We start from the raw sequence: 23,098 nt of genomic DNA on the forward strand, positions 1-23,098 counted from the left end.
ATCTTTACTTTGACCCAATCCTCACTAACTACTTTGTGCCAACGTCACTGCAGAAATGGAGTGAGGGAACAAGAAGGAAGAAGAAAGAGACAACGCCCTGAATTCTCCATCTTGCCTCATTCACTTCAATGCCAAAAATCCCAAACTCACTGTTTTTTCACCCTGTGATATATTAAACTACTATTTTTACACTCTTGTGGTCTGCAATGCTTCTTGCAGTGCAAGAAGCCTCTCCCATGGACTGAAATCAAATCCAGTGTCTCTCTGAGCCCTGGGCTCTGGGCTGGGGTCCCAGACCCCCCTGCCCAGGTCCCTGACCCTCCAGGGCAACCAAAGGGATGCCCTGGACTCCAACAGTATTGGTATTGTTATTTTACTGTAAAATGTACTGTAAATCCTAAAATGAGCTGTGGATACACCTTTGTTTTTCTTCTAAGGTGCTATGAATACCAGGAAGAGAAAAGCTGCTGTGTTGGTTGACCCCAGCACTGCAGAATCCCCCACTCTTGTATTTAAATTACTTGTTTACGGTTTTGTACACAGACTGAATTTGAGGAAGCTATTAATCCCGTTCCAGAGCTTTGGGGGAAATACTTGATATGATTTAAAAGTTTTACTGTATAAAATCAATTTTATTCACTTTGTCATAAAAGCACAGTCATCTTTCATAGATTTTTGTGATCTCCCTTCCAACCTATACTTATCCCAAATGGGATACTAGACTTACTATGTACTTTCTGCTAACATCTAATCATACTGGTGTTTCAAATTTTTAATCACCCTGTACAAAGATTATTTTTGTGCTATTTAGCTGTATATTATTTTTCATCTGTTTCTTGAGAAAATGAGACTTACGTTATTATGCTGTTTACCCTGTTGACTTTTGAGTCATATTATCCAAATTTGGCAAAAGTGGAGGTTTCAAAGGAAGTTAATTTGCTCCAAGTTTCAATACCACTACTACTAATTTGCCTCTTGAGAAGAGGGATCCGGATTGACACCTATGCTGGAAGATGGGTTGTAGCCTGAAGCCTGTAGTCAGCTGTTGTCTTTGCCATGCTGAAAGACTGGTCGTGGCCTCAGTAGCTTGGAGCCAGGGACAGATGGGTGGTATACCCAGGAGATGGGAGCTATGAAAAGATTGAGGCATGGCAGAAGGGGACACTGGCTCAGTTCTGTTATTACCATGTATCAGTCAAGCTGAGTCAATTTGTCATGCTCAAAAAATGTCCACCACCCCTTTGTCCTCCTCTCTTTCCCAGCTCACCCTACAGTTGCAGAATTGGTAGATTGTCGTGTAAGAAACCCTGAAGGTTTCACACAGCAGGACTGGCACTTATGGCTACCTCTTGTCATTAGATCAGATTTGGTGTAGAACGAAGGTTCTTTTTGGTCTCTATCCTTTTTTATGCTGCTCCCAAGATTCTTGTCTTTCATTAAGTTGCATCTCACCTGAACATTTATGCAACAATTCCCTTCCTTATATAATGGTTTCCATATGTTTGCTGTATCAAATCTAAATATACCATCTTTGAGCTCCATTTTGATGCCATCTGCTTTTTTAATCCTTCTTTGGAACAAGAGAGATGTAATAAGAAAGTGGTTTTCCTTGATTATGTTCTCAATACAAGACAATGGATAACATCCAAAATGGAGTTTCACTAGAGAGAGGTTTGATTTTGGCTCTGTTAATTCTTCAAACAAAGAGCTGTAAATAGATTGTTTCTTCTAGTACACAAAACTTTGCATTTGACTGCTCTGTGTGTTGACTCTAGATTTGTTGAAACCTGTAATACAGACATATCTGTATAGCATTTTTATTTTAGGAGAAATAAATGTGTTAAAGATGTTTTGCCCATAGGTAGGAATGTCATATTATCTAGCCTGTATGACTTCCATGTTAAACAAAACTCAGGCTCCAGGATGTTTTCTCTGAAAGGTCATTGCAAAGGTGAGGAGCAGAGATGAAATGATATCATCTCGTATTTACATTCATTCTACAGTGCAGTAGTGGGTTGACCTACAGGAAAATAGATCCTACATATGAATTCCTTCATAACTTCCTAAGTCAATTGTTAGTTCCTTCTGCTGGAGGGAATTTTAAAAGACCGTGTAAAACTGGCAGCAATTTAGCTATTACTGTATTCAGGTTTTGTGGGCCTTTGACTATTTATATCGTGCAACACTGCAGCAGTATTGTTAAAAGCAGAAGATTTAAAAAACCCCAAAAAGTAAAACAAGTTCATATCATAATTAGCTGAATTTTTATCTAATGTGTTTTAGTTTTCTTAGAGGTTTCAACTAATCTGCATGTAATCTCTGTTGGAGGACACTGGCAGTATGCCATACAACTACTTTTCTCATTTTCTAACATTAACTGCCCTTTTCCGTTTCTTCACTTTTTCATAATTCTGTCCATGAGCTTTTCTGTGCCTAAAATTTTCCTTAAGGCTCAGACTGACACAAATGGTTCTATTCTTATCTGTTTCTATGGCATTTCATCCTTTATTGCTTGGTATTTTCTTACACAATTTTCTGTGGTTATAATGGTGACAGTAAATAACAAATCTGTTAATTTTCAAATCATATTGCATTCAAAATGCTGTATGGTATTATATTGCTGAGAAAGAGGGGAAATATTTTCAGCATTATTAAGCAAATTAATGTGATTAATTAATTTACCTTGTAGCTTTGCAGCATTGCTGCCTCTAGGCAACTTATTATGCACTGTGATTCTACTTAGGGAAGTATAAATAGAATACATTTGTTGAAGTAGGAGAAACTGTTAAATTGCTGAAAATACTCCTTTGCTATTATTATTCTAATGGCCAGGATCTGGTAATCGTGACCAGCATTCTAACAACATCATCACCAACCAGATTAGTAGGCATTTAGTTCATAATTACTAGGATTTCTTGTGCAATACAGACCATCAAATGACATAAATATGAACTTCCAGAATGGAAGATATTTAGAGATATTAATGTCAAAAATCAGCAGAATAGTATATTTTTCTTAGACTGTATTTAAATCAGTAAGAGATACTGATGGAAGAAAGAGGAATGTGGTTTGAGATTGAAATGGGCAAGAATCTAAAACTTCTGCAAATGGAATATAAAGTCAAAATCAGTAATGAAAATGGAAGTAAAGTTACTTCTTTACAAAATTACCTGATGGACCAATTCCACAATTTTTTTTTGTATGCAACGCGATAGTGATGCTACTTCCTATGTTTTGGATTTTAAAATATTGTGAAGTCATTATTTGCATTTTGTGTCTTTTAATGGAGCCTTTGGTGAATTTGACATTCACTTTAACAAAATAATTTTTAAAAATTTTCTCTAATATATTTGATTTTACACCATTGTGAATTCTCATAATTTCTACAGTATTTGTATTTTCAATTTTGTGCACATAGCTGTGTGTGTGAGATGAAGTTAGGACTATTATAATGAAAACTTTACTTTTTCAGTGATGTCAAAAAAAACCCAACAAGACATTGTTTTTTTTCATGTCTATAGCATTCTTAAATTACTAATGTAATTTCTGTGGTGATAGGATGTTGGGACATCCTGACTTGGATTGCACTCAGATTTCAGACTGTAAGAATTCGAGTCTCAAAGACATTAAGCAGAAGAAGTATAGTTTTTCCTCCATCAGACCTGAGCTGGCATTTTGTTTCTTCAAGGAAAAAAGAATTGGGTAGTGGGTCCACTACTCATGTGGTATAGTTCAACAAGGCAGTTTGTGTTCAAAACTGTGGCAACTTTTCAGAAGATGGTGGCTCAATGCCAAAAGCAACTTCTCTGTCACCAATAGAATCTACCCAGCTAAACATTTGAGTTCCAAATAAAAGCACATCTCTGGCTTTGGGTGACAAGAAGAGATGATACTAATACTGGGGATTCTTTAAATAATTATATTTCTGAGGTTCTTTGGATTTGGTGCTGTATGTTAATACCAGGTTTTAAACTATCTGAGGTAGTATTGTTTTCTGCTTGTGATGGGATGCAGAAGTTATAAAGATACTCACGATTCCTCCCGTTCCCATACCCCATCCTTCTGCCACATAAGATGAATTTCTTTTGCATCAATTCCAGAGTGTACGCTATATATTTACCTGTCTTTCTGAGAGTAGGGTTTTTTTGACAGTAAATCCTAGTGCCCATGTCCAGACATCTTCAATAACTGGAGCAAGAAATAACCCATGTACATTGTTAAATTAATATTTAAAGTCCAGGACAGATATGCAGTCTTTTAACACTAAACCTATGTTTCCTGCATCTGTTTAAGCTCATGCATATCCATCAGATCTGTTGGTGATAAGGGGGTTATTCACATGCTTTTTATTCTTACAAATGGAACAATGAAACTTAATACATGTCCAGTCCTATACATTTGTATTTTATCTCTCTTCAGTGTTGTATCTTTGAATGTAGGTTCCCATTCAAACTAAGGAATAAATGTTCCGTAAGCAGGAACCCCAGTGATGTACTCTGGATAAATTGTGAGGGCATTTAATAACTTCAGTGTTTGTATTTTCATCTTTACTTTGGAAAGGCACTGCTAGGAAGATGGTCAAAGCTACTGAACTGCTTTTACAAGGCACTACAAACTGAAATACTTCTTTTTTCTTTTAATTATTTCTGAAAGTGCAGTTGTGAAACATAATTTTATTTAAAGCTGAGCCGGTGAATTGTATAGCCCCTGACTGCATTGATCATGGCTTTTATTTGAGTACTGAAGCCTTCCATTGGAGGAATACATTTGTCTAGCTCACATTTTTCTTATGCTTTTGATGTGGTCTGGGAATGTGCTGGGTGGGAGTTCACGTTACTTCCTGCCCTGATAGTTAAGTTTGGAAATAATACAGGTGGTGCCTTTGGTTCTGCTTCAGTTTCCAAACTGTAAACACAAAATCAGTTCTAAAACCTGTATTGAATTCCCAACAGTTTTTCTTGAGAGTGATCTCAACTAGAAGCTACAGACTCTAGAAGATTGCCAATGTTCAAGTGCAGTATGTGTGACCTTTTCATTGTTGATATACAATACAATGGATAAGATTTTATAATGATTTTCTTTTTCTTAATGGATTTTTAAGTCTAGAAAACTCTGTCCTTAATTGAACCCTAGATGATCATTCAGGAGATGGACTGGAAAACCAGCAGAGAGGCCAGAAAGTTTCTACTGAGGCTTGGTTCACTTCATAAGGGTTTGCAGAGCTTGTACCATTCCTGAGTTCAGGGTATGTCATTGTCCTCACTCACTCCAGGGGTGCAGAAGGGGAATAGTGAGCACTCTAAATTTGAATGGGGATTCATGAACGGCATTGGCACAGAAGCTTGTATAATACCTGTTTGCATTGAGTAGTGAGTCAAAATTATATCAGCAGATGATGATCTGAAAAACCTAATCAGATAAACTAGTGTTGCTCTGTTCCCTGTGAGAAAGCAAAAACGATAAATACTGGGGACCTTCCTAGGAGATAATTCTGTGAAGGTAAGAAAAAACTGTGCTAATAGTTGGCTTGATTGCACTAATGTTTGAGTCATAGACAAAATGTTTGATAATAAAATATTTCTTTGGCACGTGATTTTGGCAGTTCTGGACTCTGTAAGTGAATATGCTCCTGAATCATTGAACCTTAATGAATAAGTGTAGTTTCTAAATTCATACAGAGTGAGCATCACACTTCTCACATGGTGGATTGTGTTTTAGAGACTAGATTTAGATTATGGTTAAGTGTACTGTTCAGTGTCTAGATTACCTGGATTTCTTGTTAATTAAGATGAGTGGTCTATTCTTTTTAATGTAGTGTTTCTCTTTGTTGTATGTTGGTACATGCAACGCTTGATTAATGTGTTTTGACTTGACAGATTATCAGTGATTATCTTGTCTTGTTCTATGTTTTCAGGCTGTTTTTTAGTATATTATTTGTAGTAGAGTGTTCTACTACATGTTTGTAAAAGAAGAGATAACTATATATTATTTAAAAGCTGCTAGCTGAGTGGTGTTATTCATAGATTATCCTTTTCTGTATCCATTCACTTATTTTAGATTTAATTTAGTCTGGATGAAAAGCAAACCAGGAGATGTGTACTAGATTAGCCCATCATACACTGGATTTCACCAGGTTCATTAAATATTATTTGATAGTGTTTATTTGTGATGTGTTTTCCAAACGTGGAATTGGTGCATTTTGACAAACAAAAAACTAAATCCACTTTAATGAACCAGCTGAAACTCTGTAGTGCCTGATTGGCATGATTTATAGATAGGACTTCAAGAGAGGGCAGCATCAGGAACAGTTAAGAAACTATGATTTTGGTGTAAAGAGATTTTTTAAAATCTTTTCAATTCTTGAGCACAATAAAAGAGTTTCCTGAAGAATTTTTATCAGTTTTCATAACATTAAAACTTTCATCAGCCAGTGAATCTCCAGCCCATGTGGCTAGCGAGCTGCTGAATGCCATGCAGGAGTGGAATGGTGCCCTTCCCCTTCCAGGGATGCCATGGGCCAGGATTGCTATTGGGCATGCAAATCTTCTGGGAAAACTGTGAACCACATCAAACTAAGTAGTAGTCAAGCAGTTCTGGCAGGGGAAAAAGGATTCCTGGAAAATGTTTGAGGAAGGAATAAAAAAAAATTGAGGAACTGTGGACCAAGATGGATTCTTTAAAAGCCAACAGTGCTTCTCTTTGATTTTTAAAGTTGTGCAAAAGAGAAAACTTGGTGCTGCCTTGCGAAGATGCTACAGGCTGGGGGATTGATTCTCCCCTCCCAGTTCACTTCAGTCAGTCCCTATGTGTAGCATCCATGGGCCATGTGTTGGTGCTTAAGCAATCGGGTGTGCTTGGTTGTCATCCTCCCCCAATCCCTGTCCCAAGGTGGTAACCTGCAGGCCTTCCTGAGGCAGTGTTCTCCTCCCTGCTACGATTAACAGCTCAATTAAATCTTTCTGCCTAGCTCAGTCTTTGTTGAGTTGCTGCAAGTTCGGATTCCACAATTTCTGATGTTTTGCAGGCCTCCTTCAACTGATGTCTCAGTTTTCTTGGGAGTTTTTTGCTGCCTTTGCTGTATTTTATTCCTTCTCCCAGAGATTAATAAAGCTGGCATTTGTTGCTCATAAGTTGAGTTTTTGGACTATAGGATTTTTTCTGACCATCTTATATCAGTGATTGAAACCTATCCTCTCTCATATGTGACTTCCAGAAAGATTTCTGCATGAAATAAAACCCAGCAAACATTATGCCTATCATTTTCCATTTATTAAAGTGCTTTTCCTAGGTCCTTTCTTAATTGGCTGTTTTAAACTAAGCTGATTTTTTTTCCTTATAAAAAATATAACCAAGTCAAGGTTTCCCAGCAAATGAGATACAAATTTGCATGTGCGTTTTGCATTTGGGGGTTGCGTGTCTCTTCCAGCAGACTTTTCCTGTTAGGAATATTTAATTTTGTTGGTTTAGTTTTGACTATCAACCTTTTATGCTTCTTAGAAGATTGGGATTCACTTGTATTATCTCTCAGTAGGACACTGAGGTTTGATATTTAAAATTCTTTTAGCCTCTTGCATTGCCTTCAGGTTAAATGCTTTTCTCAGTCTGAGGGTTATTGCTATGTGACAAAACTCACTATTAAATGAGTTTCTATTTTTCTTTCTATTTAAAAAATAATCTTAAATGGACTATTGAGGAAAAATAGCTTTAAAATATATCATTATGTATTCTATTAATTATATTATATATTATATATATTAAAATCTGTATTAGATTTTAATACAGCTTTTTTTTAACCTCAGGACTTCTACTTCAAGTTACTTATGTCTTTTCACTATATTTTTGCATTTACAAAGTAGTTCAGCAAAACTAGGAGCATCTTTTATTTTTTAATTTATCTTTACAATGTTTTGGTGTCTTAACCAAATGAGGTTTTTAGCTGTTTCTCATCCCTAATAGCTTATATCTTTGTTCTTAAAACAGCTTGCATTTGTGTAGATTTGTAGAATTTTACAAAAATAAAATACTGTTATTTTCTGAATGTTTTTAAAATGTTCTTTTCATGAAGGACTCAGATGTCAGGGAGGCAGTGGCTTAACTCGCAAAAACTTTGGGATATGAGGGTAACATTTGGGTTTATGTAGCTGAATGACTGCTGCGGTAGCTGAAATGTGATGGTGAACTCAAGGTCACTGTAAGATACCTGCTGATAGCTGAGCTCAGTATGAAGCATAATTCAGAAGCACTTGCCCTGGAGAGCTATAGATTGATAAGGACAAAATGCTGACTTTTTGATGCTGCTTACTTGCTACACTAAGAGCTTTAGCTAAAGAATTCCTTTTCCTTTTAAACCTTTATATCTTTGCTTGGTAGGATGTTTTGGGGGTGATTTAGTTTGGTTTTTCTTCCTATGTGGTGGGGGTGTTGTGGGGTTGTGGTGGGGTGTTTTTTTTTGGTTTTTTGTTTTTTTGGTTTTTTCCCAGAAGCAGAAGGGGCTGGGGAGGGAATTCCTGCATATTTTTAGATCAGGTGTAGTAGCTACTTTGCCATTAACACTGTGTGGATGTATTTGCAATGAAGTTGAAACAGCATAGTGAGTATCCAGATGGAGTGCTTTTCCTAATCTTTAGCTTATTTACTCTGTTGGGAGCTTCCGTAAACATTTATAGTATTCTTCAAGACAAACTGTACAATTAAGCTTGAGAATCCTGGTACACAAAATCCAGGATATAAAAAGCCACCAAGATTTTCTCAAAGGAATTTCAAACTGTGAATTTTTGCCTGTGATACTCTAAAAGTAACTTCTAAAATTTCTGTGATGGATGATGAAATTCTAAAGAGAATATGATAGCAAATTTAAGTGTCATGCTTCAGTGGACCCTAGTGTGTAGTGTAACAACATGCCTTGTGTAAATGTCATAGGAAAGAGAGAATGGCAGGATTTTTTTCCTTTTGTACACCTAAATTTATTTTTTACACTTTTCTGTGAGATACTAAGGACTTGATTTCAAAGGTACTTATTAAAGGAAGTTTTCGAGCCGCCGAGTTTTTGAGATACATTGCTTCAGTTTGTTTCCCCATGTTCAGTCTCTTTCATGGTGCTTTAGTTGTTTTAGTGAAAGCTATATCCCTAATAGCTGCAAGAACACCAGATGCTATAGTAGGTAAAACCAATGTAAACTGTATTTGAAATGCTTAGGATATGATAAAGAATCAATGCTTTACCATTTTGTCAGGAACTGGGTAAAAATTGTGTGCTCGTTTTGCATTGATTGACATTCAGTGAAAAGGGAAGAAGGAAGTGATTTTCTAAGAGACGCTTGTGCCTGACAAAACCAATCAGTGGCTAGTTTTGAATATTGTTAAACCTCTAGAAAGCTGAACATGCCTCTGTGAACACACGTTAAAAACTGAACAAAGCCCGGGAAAGCTCTCTTTTCTTCTGGCCTGGGAAGAGGTAACAAGCCAGCCCGGTTCCCCCTTTGCCATGGGGGCCCAGCGGCTGCCAGGCAGGGGTAGGAGAGGCTGAGGAAAGAAGGCCCGGGTCGGATCAGGCCCCAGCAGCTGTTAACATCCTGCCTCTGGGCCGGTTCCCAGCCTGGGCCGGGCCCTGCCTCTGCCGCAGTGCTGGCACAGCCCCAGCGAGGCCGGAACCTACCACCGTGATTGCTCCGGCCAGTGCCCGGCGGAAACCAGCGTGACCTCCGTAGAGAGATATTAACTCTTTCCTCGCACAGATGGAACTTGCAAAACATTGAATCCTCTCTGAGTGAGAGAAAAAGACAGAGTGAAGACACGTAGAGAAACAATATGAAGACACCAAAGTCAGTGAAGGAGGAGTCAAGTCCCAGATGGGAGGAGAATGAGGAGATGCCTTAGTCTTAGGCTGAAATTCTTTTGCAAGGCCATGGTAATAGACTGTGATATACTAGAATATCCCTTTAATCAGTATGGAAACAGTGTGGGGGATGGAGTGTTTAAATTGAAGACGTGAACAAAGGCTCACTTTCAGCTTGTGCTGAAGCGAGTAAATGTTGAAGTAGCTGTGATCTCATGAGAAGTTGAATAGAGAGAGGGTAATGAGATGAAGATAAAGACTTGCTCCCAGGGAGAGAAGATGTCTTTTCCCAGAGATGAAGATGATCTCAAAAAAGAGATGAAGAGAACCTTTGTTTTTGAACAGCTCATACTTAAAATGGTACCCCATGAGTTTAACATAGCCCATACACACAGCTGTGTGAAGCCTGCGTGAAATGGGAGGGACTTCATGAATAGCAGCTGCCCAGGAATCTGCATTAGTGAAAAGTAAAGCCATGAAAGAACTGTTTTCTTGTGGAGAAGTCTCCATGACATAGCAAAAGAGACTCCTCTCCCTAAAAGAACAGATGAAATACTATTTTAGAGGTGGTAAACTGACATAAGTTCCAAGTTTTATCTCTGCACGTTGTCAGTGAGAAGAAAAAGAAGGTTGTGGGTGGAGAGGAAGTGTTTTAAAAGTTTTATTCTGATTCCTACTAATTTTTTATTTGCTCTTCTTGTAATTTTGTTAATAAAGTTTTCCTTATACCCTTTAAGTTTTGGTGCTGCTTTGCTCTTCTCCTAATCCTATCTCACAGCAGAAAAGGAGTAAATCATTCTAGTGGGTGCTCAACCCACTACATTATTTGATGCACTGACCGGGAAACGAAAAAATTGGTGAACCAAAACCACTACAAATTGCAACTGACAAAAGTTGACTTTATTATTGATTTTACACAGCTATTCATGATAAGCTGTACTTTTCCTTAGATTTTAGTTCCAATAATCAGGATTTTTCAATTAAGTTTTTGACTTCTGGATTTTTTTTTCCTGAGCTTTTTAGCCTTTTTAATTGCAGAAATATTTAGATTTTAGCTGATTCCTGATGATTTAGAAATGAAAAGGAAAATAAAAAGACACTTCCCTTCTCCTAAAAACAACTTATTTTAGGAATCTAATTTTAATGGTAATTTAATGAAGGTAAATTACTGAACTCATGATTTTTGAATTTTAGTACTGGCAGTATTTAATGTGCTCAACGGAGAGCCCTGGGCGCTATTCAAAAAAGCATGCAAATGATAGTATAAACTAATGCATCAGAAAACTGTTTTGTTCCTAGTGGTCATTTCTATTGAAATGTCACTTTGTATGAAGCCAAGAAAAGTCTCCTAGAGCTGAAAAATATTGATGGTACTGGCTAAGATTTAGCTTTGTGTTGCTAAAATCACATTCAGCTTTAATATTAGAGCAGAGAGAATTCTACTAGTGAAAACAGGGATTAATCATGGAGAAAGTATATACAATTTTATCCCTAGAAAAGCATTTTTAAAATACATGAACTTGTCCATCTTTAATTTGATCTTATATGCGTATTTTAGCCCCCAGGATGCTTAAGGTAACTGCAGTCCTGTGGAATGAACTTTGGCTTTTGACAGTTATCAGTCCTTCTCTCCTATAAATTGTTACAGTAAATTAGGTCCTTTTTATATTTCTATGACTTTGTGCATTGCCAGCAAGGTTTCTTGTTCTTCAGACACCATGAAATAAATTGTCCCACTCCATTCCCCATATGAGTTTGTTTTCTTGTGACTGATTTGCTCACCCTGACAGCAGGTGTGGGGATGGCAGCAAGTCAGAGCTCTGCTCTGTGGCCAGTGGGTGCCTGAGACAGCTCATCCTCACCTGACACTGCCTAGACAGGGTCAGCAGGATTTGTTGTATAAGCAAACATAAAGCAGTTCTTCTGTTGCTGCATGGGAGCAGCTGAACAGACAGCAGTAGCTGGAAAATACTTCCTTGCACACAAGTGTGACAATTTTTTCACTAGTGAGATTAATGTATTTTGGATTTGAATTTATAGTGGAGAAAAATTGGGAAGCAAGGCTCACCTTGTTCCTTTTGGATTCTGACTCAAGTTTAACTTTTTATACCAGTGAAAAAAAGGACTTTGAAGGCATCAGTGAAGCTCATTCCACTAGAGAAAAGTAAACGCTACTCAACAGAGGGGAGTGAACAGCTGAGGAGAAAAATTTCTGTTACCTGAGACCACTAACACACAAGACAATCGAAGATATGTACTGGTTAAATCTTAGAAGGTGCTATGGGCAACCCCCTTTTGCAATTGCTATTGATGCAATAATTGTAGTTAGCCATTCTGTTGATAATTCATACTGTCGGAATTGCTAGCAGGTGGGAAAATAGATGACTCAGAATATAGTATTAACAATCCATATTTTTTTAATCAAAGGCTCCTAAGAGGCATGTTGCATGTAAGATTCATTTAAGCAGTTGCTAGGAAGAATTTGTTTTTTCAAGTAAACACAAATACAAACTTGATACAGATTGCTTTTTGATTGAATATCTATTTTCTTAACAATTTAAACTCTGAAAATACATATGTTTGTTTTTGTTGCACCAGCTTAGTAGCAATATTTCGTAATTTACTTTGATAGACTGAAGGTTTGCAGTGGTAACTCATGCCTTATGGAATTAATAATGAAATCTACTTTTATTCTATTGAAAATATAATTGTTATAGGGGTTTTATTTACCTCTCTTGCTGTCCAAAATGGATTGAGATTATAGTGTTGTACATCCACCACATCTTTGGCTTCCACCCCTTGAAAAGTTTGGATAGCTACAGGTATGTGCTGGCCAAGTGTGGCTATTGAGTTCCAGACCCCCTCACCTAAATCCATAGACCACAACCATGACCAAGTATCATAGATATCTGTCTCTGCTTTTGGCTCCTGTTCTGGACACATGTGCAATCTAGTAGTCAGGATTAACTTTGTAATTTTTGACTTCATGACTTCTGAGAGTCCATTTTTCATTGTACTTTATCTCCTTCCTTCTGAGCTTATTGTTCAGAACGCAGGTCTATAGATAGGAATGTACACCTATTTTCCAAGTGCCCCTTTTGTCCAGAATTTTCATCAGTATGGCTTGATGAAGACTGTCAACAAAATATGTAAGATCCAGCGTGTGTCCTCCTGCAGGCAGTAGTATTGACTGCAAGTAATTACTCTTTGGTTTGCTGAAAATAGCACTCCAAATGAACCTGGTCCATATGGGATGCAAGAAGTTAGATCAAAAGACAAAAAAAGTAAAGCTTGTTGCGCTTCCCTTGCAGAGGTTCTGGGAGTGGAGTGCAACAGTATTTGAGGGAAGAGTTCCTTGTGTATCTCTGTTTGAAGCCATGTAAAAAAACCCAATCACCTGAAAGCAGTAATGACCAGAGTAACAATGTTTTTGGCATGGGCGTATTGGGTTTGTGTGGCCATGTTTTGGTAGCAGAGTGGCTTCTGTGAGAAGCTGCTGGAAACTTCCCCCATGTCCAGCAGAGCCAGTGCCAGCCAGCTCTGGACCCTCCACTGGCCGAGGCCGAGGCAGTCAGGAGTGGTGGTAACACCTCTGTGATAATGTATTTAAGGAGGCAGAAAAGGTATTGCCTGTGGTAGTTGTGGCCAGAGAACAGCAGAGTGAGACTGTGGGAGTAACAACTCTGCAGGCACCAAAGTCAGGGGACAAGAAATGAGGGAGGAGCTTCCAGCTCCAGCTGAGGTTCCCCTGAAGCCTCTGAGGTGACTGTGCCCCTACAGTTCCTGGAGGTAAATGGTGATGCAGAGATCCACCTGCAGCTCGTGGACAAGACCCACACTGGAGTAGGTGGATGCTGGAAAGAGATCCTGTGCATCTTTGGGAGGCCCATGCTGGAGCAAGCTGCTGGGGGGGACCTGCAAACCTGTGGAGAGAAGAGCCCATGCTGGAGCAGGTTTCCTGGTAGAATTTGTGACCCTGTGTGTGACCCATGCTGGAGCAGCCTGTCTTGGAAGGCTCACACCTTGTGGAAGAGTGACCCACATTGCAGCAGTTTGTGCAGACTGATGCCCATGGGAGGGACTCACATTGGGGAAGTTTATGAAGGATTGTCTTCTGTGAAAGCGCGCCCACACTGGAGCAGGGGAAGGATGACTCTCCCTGTGCAGCAGCAAAAACAATGTGAGATAAACTCATCAACTCTGCCAGTGGGGCAGCTATAGTTGGGAAAGAAGGAGGGGTAGAGGGAAGGTGTTTTTAAGATTCATTGACTTCTCACTATCCTAGTCTGTTTTTTGTTATAAGTAAATTTAATTAGTATCCCTGATTCACTTCTGTTTGGCCCATGATGGAATTTGGCAAGTGATCTCTCCCAGACCTTATCTCAGCTTGTGAATCTTTGTTACATTTTCTCTCTCCTGTCCAGTGATAGAGCAGCTTTGGTGGGTGCCTGGCATCCAGACAGGGTCAACCCACTAGAGTAGGAAATATTCTTCTGATGACATGCTGATTTGCACTGTATTCAGCAAACCTTGTGTGATCATGCTGGATTATTTTAAACCCCTGGACTGATCAGCAGTGGCTCCTACCGCCTTCACACAATGGCAGTGTGCCTGTCTGTGGAATGCTTGCAGCTCTGACCTGTGCTCTGATGGCAGCTGGAACACTTCATGCTTGGAGCTGCCTCAACTTTTGGATTTTCACTGTATCCCAGCATAATGAGGACAGTCACATTAAGAAAAGCTTGCTAACTATTCCTTTTCTGTTCTGCTCCTTTTTAACTTCTACATGTGGCCTTTCCTGGAAAGGAGAATGATTGGTGTCCTGTGTGAGATAAAGTGTTTCCAGCTTCCAGACTTACTGGTCTCCCAAGTGTGTGGCTGAGTTTCCTTTTCCAAAGATTATAGCTGAAAATTGTAGTTCAGTTAGAAGGTTAGTTATGCTTTTATTCTATTTGTCCCGTCTTAGGTTGGTGCTGCTGAAAGATACTTCTGCCCCTGGAAACTTGGGTCGTTGGAACTCCTTTCTGAAACGTTACCTTCCACCAGGATTTCCCCCTGGATCAGGGACCAGACAAGGTGGAGGCAGGAGCTGCTGGCACTCAGCTTGCAGCAGTGGGAGCTTGTCCCATAAGGACGACTGTTGTCTGGTCTCTTCGTAGGCAAAGCTGATTTACCTTGCTCTAGCAAAGCAGAGAATTTCAGTGACTCTTCTTTGCATGTGACTGTATCTTGAGAATACATCAACTTCAAGGAGAAATTATTTAATGTCATCTGGCCCTGGCAGTGGTTTGACTTCCTTGTTTGATTTGCTTCCCTTATACATTTTAGCTGTCTTTAATGATTAGGTTAACAAATACATCTTTAAGGAGAAAAGTTTTATCTTTGTACACCTAATCTTTCTTCTGGAAAACTGGGTATGTGTGTACTCCCTCTAAAAGGCTGTGTCTGTGTGTGGCATTATAAGTTGCAGTTTGGACTATTGTTTTCCCAAACCCATGTGATTATCTGGGGTAATAAAGGATCCCAGTGAAGGCAAAGCTGCTACCAGAGACTCCATTAAGACCTCTGTCTTGGAAGTGGCCCATCCTGACACTAATTGCTGTCTCTGGTGTGGTTGTGGGTGTTTGATCTCTGAAAGGGCGTGATTCAGTCCATTATGTAGAGTGTCAGAAATTGAACTATCTATTATTGTCACACAAATGCTATCCTGATTACAATTGTAATTGTAACAACAATTGTTACAGTTAGCAGCTTTTTAAAAGCTATTGAAATATAATTTAAAGCCTTTCTGATTCCTGTAGCTGGTGCTGCTGAATGCTCCCCTCTTCCTTACCATTAATGCCAGTAGCTCCAGTAGTTAGAACAAGCTACTTGGTGAATTATTTATGGCAGTTTAAATTGCAAACTGTTTGCAGGGGGAAGTAAATGAATGCTGAGCTCTATTGCTTTAAGAATTTGAACCAAAATATTTATCATGCAGGGCATTAAATTACATAGGAGTAATGTAATATCTCGTTTGAGTTATTTCTACACATCTTATTTGATATATTTGCTGTTGCATTCAGTGTTTGGATTATTGTAGGCTTTTAGGGTTTGTGAGGTAATACGTATAGTATAGCCAGAAATCAAAGAAATATATTTTTAAGTTTGCCAAGGAGACATATACATGCACAGACACACACACATATTTCTCAGATTCAGCTGTGGCTGATTAAGTGGTTTTCTCATCTGATGTCAGATAGGTGAGACCTTCCTAACAGTTCTGTTTTCTGCCACTTCCTTCCTTTAAATGTCCTGAGCATAAGCCATTCATATCGATGAGTACTGTGGCTATCTGGATCTCCTGGGTGACGTGCCTGAGATAATTCTGAAAGATTCTTGTTCTCTGGTGTAAAAAATTCATTTTCTTTATATTTTAATATTTTTCCCAGCTGTCTGTGATCTTTAAAGAGTAGTAAATTCTCTTCGCTGGCTCTGTTTCTTGATTGAAATTTAAATAAAAACTCAGCCACCACATTTTTCTCTGCTAATATATGAAAAAAATGTTTTTCAGGACAGAATAATTATGTGATTACATCAGTTGGAGCCTATTCAGTGCAGTTTAAGCCTGATGTCTACAGTGGTGACTGAGAACAAGTGGCAGTCCAGACTGGTCAAGAATGGGTAGGGACTTCATCACTGGCAGTTCTCACACGAGATTGTTCCGTGTCTGCCTTAGGCATTTGCTGGTCTGTGGAGCCCCAAATGCATTATTCCTGTCACACGTGCTAAATACATTATTCCTGTTACACGTGGGTTTATTGCTCCTCTCATCTGTGCTGTCTTGGGATCAGTTAAACCGTGGAGTTGGCACTGTCATCTCTTCCCATTATACTTCAAATCCCTGACACTTAACTTCTCTAAGAGAGTATCTTCACTGAAAAGTGTGTCATGTGACACACCAATGGGCTAAAAATTAAATAGAATAGTGCAGGCTTTTAATCTTTTTTTTCTCTGAAAATGAAAAGGTCTTTTTCTGCAAAAGTCTTGGTGACTGAGGAATTCCTTTCCCCCCGTCATTTATTCTATATATCGTACGGGAGGAATGCAGTAAACTGGATGATATTTGATGGCTTGGGAGGCAACTCTCTCATTCATAAGGAGAAGAGTCTTTGGGGGAGAGCGAGAGAGAGCAAACAAAGTGTCACAAGGAGGGCAACAAAGATGGTGAAGGGTCTGGAGGGGAAGCCATATGGAGAACATCTGAGGTCACTTGGTCTGTTCAGCCTGGAAGACGCTGAGGGAAGATCTCATTGCCATCTACAGCTTCCTGGTGAGGAGAAGAGAAGTAGCAGGCACTGATCTCTTCTTTGTGGTGCCCAGTGACAGGACCTGAGGGAATGGCCTGAAGCTGTGTCAGGGGAGGTCTAGGTTGAATATTTCAAAAAGGTTCATCACCCAGAGGGTGATTGGGCACTGGAACAGCTCCCCAGGGAAGTGATCACAGCACCAAGCCTGAAGGAGTTCAAGAACTATTTGAACAAATAGTTCAAAAGATCACAGATCAATAGATCACAGTTCTTGGGGCTGTACTGTGCAGGCCCAGGAGTTGAACATTGATGATCCTGGTGGGTCCCTTCCAACTTGGCGTATTCTGTGATTCTGTAAGACCAACATTACTGAGCACATCTGAAGTCTCATACAGGTCTTGGGATCTTTGGTCCTTGAAGATATTTTGACATCTGGGGTTTGATTCTCTTCTTCATTAGGAGTCTTGTGGTTAAAATGATGTTGCATGAAGATGTGTGTCTTTTCCATATGCTCTGTTATGCATTTCTGATATGCCCTCTCTCTTTATTATGACTTTAAATTATTTGTTTACTTTGTGCAGTGTGGTCTGTTAGTAGAAGTCATAGTGCTGGGGTTTGGACTGTTTGTAGCAGTATGTGTCACTAATTTATATGCCTCAATTCCTGATAAAAATAAAGATCAAAAGTAGCAGTTAATTCTTCAGGGAAAACAGATCAGATTGTGTTGATGGAAGCCTGCCCTAGATTCACGAATGAAGAATTGACTCATTAGTAGTTGATTCAGAAAAGTATTTTTTTTACCCATGACTTAGGTAGTGTGCTTGTTTGCATTGTGAGAGTATTTGCAAACAGAATAAAGATTATCACTTTCCTAAGAGGAAATTATATGTGCTATTTGAAATTTACTGGTTTTCACACTGGTGAAAAATAATGGCACATTGGCAATTCTAAAAAGAGAGAAATGCAGAAAGGCAGTAAATTACATCAAGAAAAAAACACATAGGCCAGACAAAGAACTAATTTCAAATATAGATCATTCCCTGCAATAGCAAGTGGAGAAGCAGTGCCTGACATGCCCCAGTGTTTGACAAGACTTCAACCTTTGTTGGCATCAGCCAGCAAAGCAGTGAAATAATTTCTGTGTTGTATGATCAGTCACTTTTAATGAGTGAAATGCAATAAACTGTTAAACATTCTGAGAAAATATTTTTGGAGAGAAGAGAACTTGGTCAAAGGTAACCCCCCATGAATTCAGGAAATTATTTCATGTATTATTTAAAATACTGTTAGCAATTTGTTTTGTGTAGTTCTTGACAGCAGTCTGTTGAGGAAGACAGGTGCCTTGTTATTCTTATCAGAAAGTACCTCTAAATATCTGTCAAGAGTATTACTTACATCAGCTGTCTGTTTTTCAAGCATCTGTAAGAAGTTTGATAAGAAGTACTTGATTATGCAATATAAGTTATATACATGAGTGTGTGTATATATATATGTGTGTGTGTGTGTGTGTATATATATATATATGTGTATTCTGTGGCATGCTTTTTTCAGCCTAATGAATTCAGCTCCAGCCCTGTATTTATTTACGATTTATTTGCAAGGTTTGCAAAGGTTTGCAAAGGTTCTTTTTTTTCAAATTAAATGCACTATGTGTGTTTGCTTTTATATACTGTTATTTACTGTGGAGCACAGTAAGACTTTTGGCTATATCAACAGTTAGATATATGTGTAAATATATACTAAATATGTAAAAACCCTGCAGCTGTAAATTAAAGGCTTGTGAAAGGCAGTGGTTTCCCTTTTTGTTGAAAACAGTTTCTAATATTTTTTGTGGGATTGTTTTTTGTTTGGTTGTTTTGCAGTTAAAGAATCTGAGTTTAGAAGAATTACAGATGAGATTAAAGGCTTTGGACCCTATGATGGAACGAGAAATTGAGGAGCTTCGTCAGAGGTACACTGCGAAGAGGCAACCTATCCTAGATGCGATGGATGCAAAGAAGCGGAGGCAGCAAAATTTCTGAGTTGGTTTTACTTTCAACCATAATACTAGCAGTCAGTGTGGTCACTGGCAACTTTGTAAGTCAGAAGGAATTCGATTATGCGAGTTTCCAAAAATCCAATCTGTTAAATTTTCCTTCACAAGCAGTGATAATTGCAACAGTCAAGAACATTCATATGTTGTTCTGCAAAGGCGGCAAAACATTTTACCACTTGTTTGCATTTTCAAATGTTTAATGTAATAGAAGTTTAATCTGTTACTTCCCAATTTTTTTCAGGTGTGTAGTGGTAACTTGGTATTGTTACATTGGGAATTGTGTTTTGAAGCACCTGGAATGATTTCTTGATTGTGCAACACTACCGAGCCTTATATTGCAATGTATTTTTCTCCCACTTAGTAGCATATTTATTATGTAATCTTTGGTTATCCTATTTATTTTATGCCTGTTTTCTGTTGGGAAGTATTAGGATAATATTGTGGAGAGCAGAGTCAAATTAGATAAAATTGCTATTGTAGTATAATTAAAAGCTGCTCACCATTATATTATCTTTTAAAACTCCAATTTCAACAAGTATCCCAATTCAGGACAGCACTTGAACATGTGTCCAGCCCATTCATAGCAGTAAAACTGAGGAATAAAGTAAGTAATAAGCACATGTTTTTCTGCTCTCCTGAATCAGGGACTGTTGTAGTTGCATAGTACAGTTGTTACACTACAGAACATTCTTTGAGAGAGTATTTCTGTCATTTGTACGCACACTGAGTCAGCTGTCATTAAACAAGAAAACAAGTGCCTAATCAATTTTAATTTTTGTTATTCAGGAGAAGCAATACTTACAGTCACTCCTTAAGTGTAAACTTCCAATTGCTATTGCAATTCTGACCAGTATGAACCTCAATTTTGCACCGTAGTTTTATAATGATGTAACAGCTACACTTTCTGGATATGTTTTTTGTTTCATGTGGGTTTTTTTTAATCACTGTTTTGAGGGGAAAGGGGAATTATTAGTACTTTGGGGTTTGTTTGTTTTCACATTACAGCTACAAAGGGATAGTAATTTAAAAACCAAAGAAAATAAGTTGAATACTTATATTTAATAAGTACAGAAAAGAAGCAGCATTTAATAATGTTCTGTGGGGGTTGTCCTGCAATTGCTAAGCATTCAAAATTCCTATAGTCTTCTGTTGGTAGATTTTGGGGACTCAGAAATGCAGGACCAAGCTCTTAATAGCTTTTTACAAGTTCTTGTCTGGTCTATGTTGTGGAATATCTATTGGTAGAATTTACAACATTGTGAGAAATATTTCAGACTTGGCAGAAAATGTGATCCACTCCCTGAACAATCTACTGTGTTCTCTTATTGAAATCTTTACTATTGTTGCCTTGTATGTAAATAACTTCACTGTGATAGTCATACTTCTTTAAACAATACAGCTGAAAAGATCTTTGCATTCAGCCTCCAGCTGTTAAACTTTTAATGATGACTACTGTATGGGCATCTTCTGTTAAATGTTTTCTGGAAGTTAGTAATCATCTCATGCCTCTTAACATTAATTGTCACCATACGTGGACCATTTAGATGGAACAGTGCTGATTTTGGAAACGATGCATAATGTCACGAAACTTTTGCCAATGGAAACAAAAAGTTCTTACAGGATCAGCATTCTACAGCCACGCTGGTACCAGTACTGGGGTTTGAGCCATACACAGCCGTCACTGTCCTTGTCATTCTCTTTGTGTTTGCGTGCACACCACGCTCTGACATGTAAACCCTAGAGTCAAATAAATCGTAATTGTTATTATTAGAACATCTTTATCTTCAGCTCTCCTCATACTTCTTAGAGGAATGACCACCATTCCTTGCGAAAATGCAAGAACACAGAAGATCCATAAAAATTACTTTAGGGAAGATAAAATGTACCTGGTAGTCCTACGCCACACATTTATACAATGAAGTGATGTAAAGTAAAAAATGGTATAAATATATCACTGTGTCATTAGATTATAATCATAAGGCAGGAAAAAATAACAGGACCAACTTCCCCCTATTAGTATGGTTCTTATTTATTTAAAGTAATTTCTACTTCTTGAACTTTCTGTTTTCCAGAACTCAAAAGTGTGTGTATACACATTGATTTGTGTAGATATACACACATATATATTCATATCTATATATATAAGAGAAAATATAAAACAGGTTTAAACCATCAGAAGAGGAACCTAGCTTGTCTTTTCTTGGTGTGCCTTTTAAGCAAAGTGTCATTGTCTGGACACTTTTACCTGCATCCTCAGCAGTTAGATTTTCCCTTACTCAATCTTAAAATTTTCACATGAAAAATAAGACTTTGAGTTTGAATAATGGGGCTTTACATTGTAATAGACAATAATATAAAATAATCACAAATTTCTTACTTTGTGTATTCTGAAAACTTCAGTAATGTGGTACCTTAAAGATGATCTGTGTATCCTGAGGGACTCCAAGAAAAGGCTATTTTAGACTAGAGCTGTTGCAGTCTGACATCTGAAAGCTATCAGAAGGTAAATACCATCTTTTTTTTCTATCCTGATGTGCCTGCATAGAAGCAACTCAGACTTGGTGCACATGCATGCACACAGAAATGGAATATACATGCATGAGAATGATCTGAATGCCATGAATAAAATAAAACAAGCTACTTAAAAGGGTGAAAAATAGCATCTGATATACTGTAAACTGGGTAGGTCCAGGATGTTTGTGACCAAAGAATACTTTCATGAATTAACATGAAATTAGTACGTTGCCATTCTGGTGTGGTGCAAACTGCAGTCAGTGTAAGAGCTGCCTTGGCAGCAGCCAGCGTATGGAGCTCTGAATCCTGTGCAAGCATTAACATAGAGAAGTAGGTTTTGTATACACAGAGATGGACGCAACTTATTTTTTCTTTCTTCTGTTTATATAAATTAATCAAATCATCCATGTTGTTGACTACACATCTCTACTAGAGGATGAGCATCTCTGTAAAGTAAAGCCAACAGTACAATAAATGATATATTTTAAAAGCAAGCCATGCAGGAAATCTAATAGAACTACTGACAAGTTAACCTTCAGTAAGATTTTAACCAAGCAATTTCTTGTTTGCTTCTGACTTTGTATGTTTAGGTTTAGTAAGTTAAAAAAAAAAAAAAATTGAAAAATCAGTGCTTATTACTAAACATTTTTAATAAAAGCTAATTTTTCATGTATCATTGTTGACTTGTTCATTCTAACTGGAGCAAAATTATCTTAAGAGTAACCATTAATGTTCATTTCCATAGTCATCCCTCATGTTTTGTTTCCTTTCTGTAACACTGTGAGCACAGAAACCCACGTCTCTCAAAGTCAGCTCTGGTGAGGATTTTTCCAGATCACAGCAGTGCTGTAAGAACATAAGTCTGAGGATCTCATGAACGCAGATCAGGCCAGAAATCCTCAGTATTACTCTGTGGAAATCCTTGTCTCTGCAATCTGATATTGCTAAAGGCCTAATCCTGAGACAGCTGAGCATCACCCAAATATCTTGTCTGTCTTCTTAGACATCCTTTACTTGGAGATACTAGTGGACATAAGGGGTTTGAGTCGTTCCTTTGTTGTTCTCATCACACTAGAAAACCGATAGGCAATGGATAGACTTAAGCAGAAAAGTGGCTACATTTATGTCTTGAATATAATCCCATTGCCCATTTCTTTTCTGATCTTTTAAAATTATTCTCTTAATAACTTGCCCACAAATACATTTTAGTTATAGGAACTCATGACCAGTGCTCCGTGGTGAACCATGGCATGTTTGAAGTCATGGAAGTCTGCTGCTAATCTGAATTAATCGGACATTTATTGGATATTATAATTATTTACTGTTTATTTACAGTAAATAATAGCTTGTCTGCATTGTACTGTGTATTCTGATGAGTGTGCATTGTGGCTTTGAGCTGCTTCTCCATTCAGTGTGTTGAACTTC

At 38.1% G+C, this 23,098-nt stretch overlaps 1 protein-coding gene across 2 annotated transcripts in view; it reads left to right on the forward strand.

Annotated features, from left to right (window-relative positions):
* STK3 (serine/threonine kinase 3) overlaps window positions 1-22,296 on the forward strand; it is a 133,409-nt gene extending 111,113 nt beyond the window's left edge. For both annotated transcript variants that reach the window (XM_040073495.2, XM_040073503.2), the window contains one exon: window positions 18,987-22,296. In XM_040073495.2, the coding sequence (XP_039929429.1) occupies window positions 18,987-19,145 (159 nt within the window). In that variant the 3' untranslated portion in view covers window positions 19,146-22,296. The remainder of the gene's footprint in view (window positions 1-18,986) is intronic.
* The last annotated feature ends 802 nt before the right edge of the window (window positions 22,297-23,098 follow it).

The sequence above is a fragment of the Hirundo rustica genome, chromosome 1 (genome assembly GCF_015227805.2).
Source record: "Hirundo rustica isolate bHirRus1 chromosome 1, bHirRus1.pri.v3, whole genome shotgun sequence".
In the NCBI taxonomy this organism is placed as follows: Eukaryota; Metazoa; Chordata; class Aves; order Passeriformes; family Hirundinidae; genus Hirundo; species Hirundo rustica.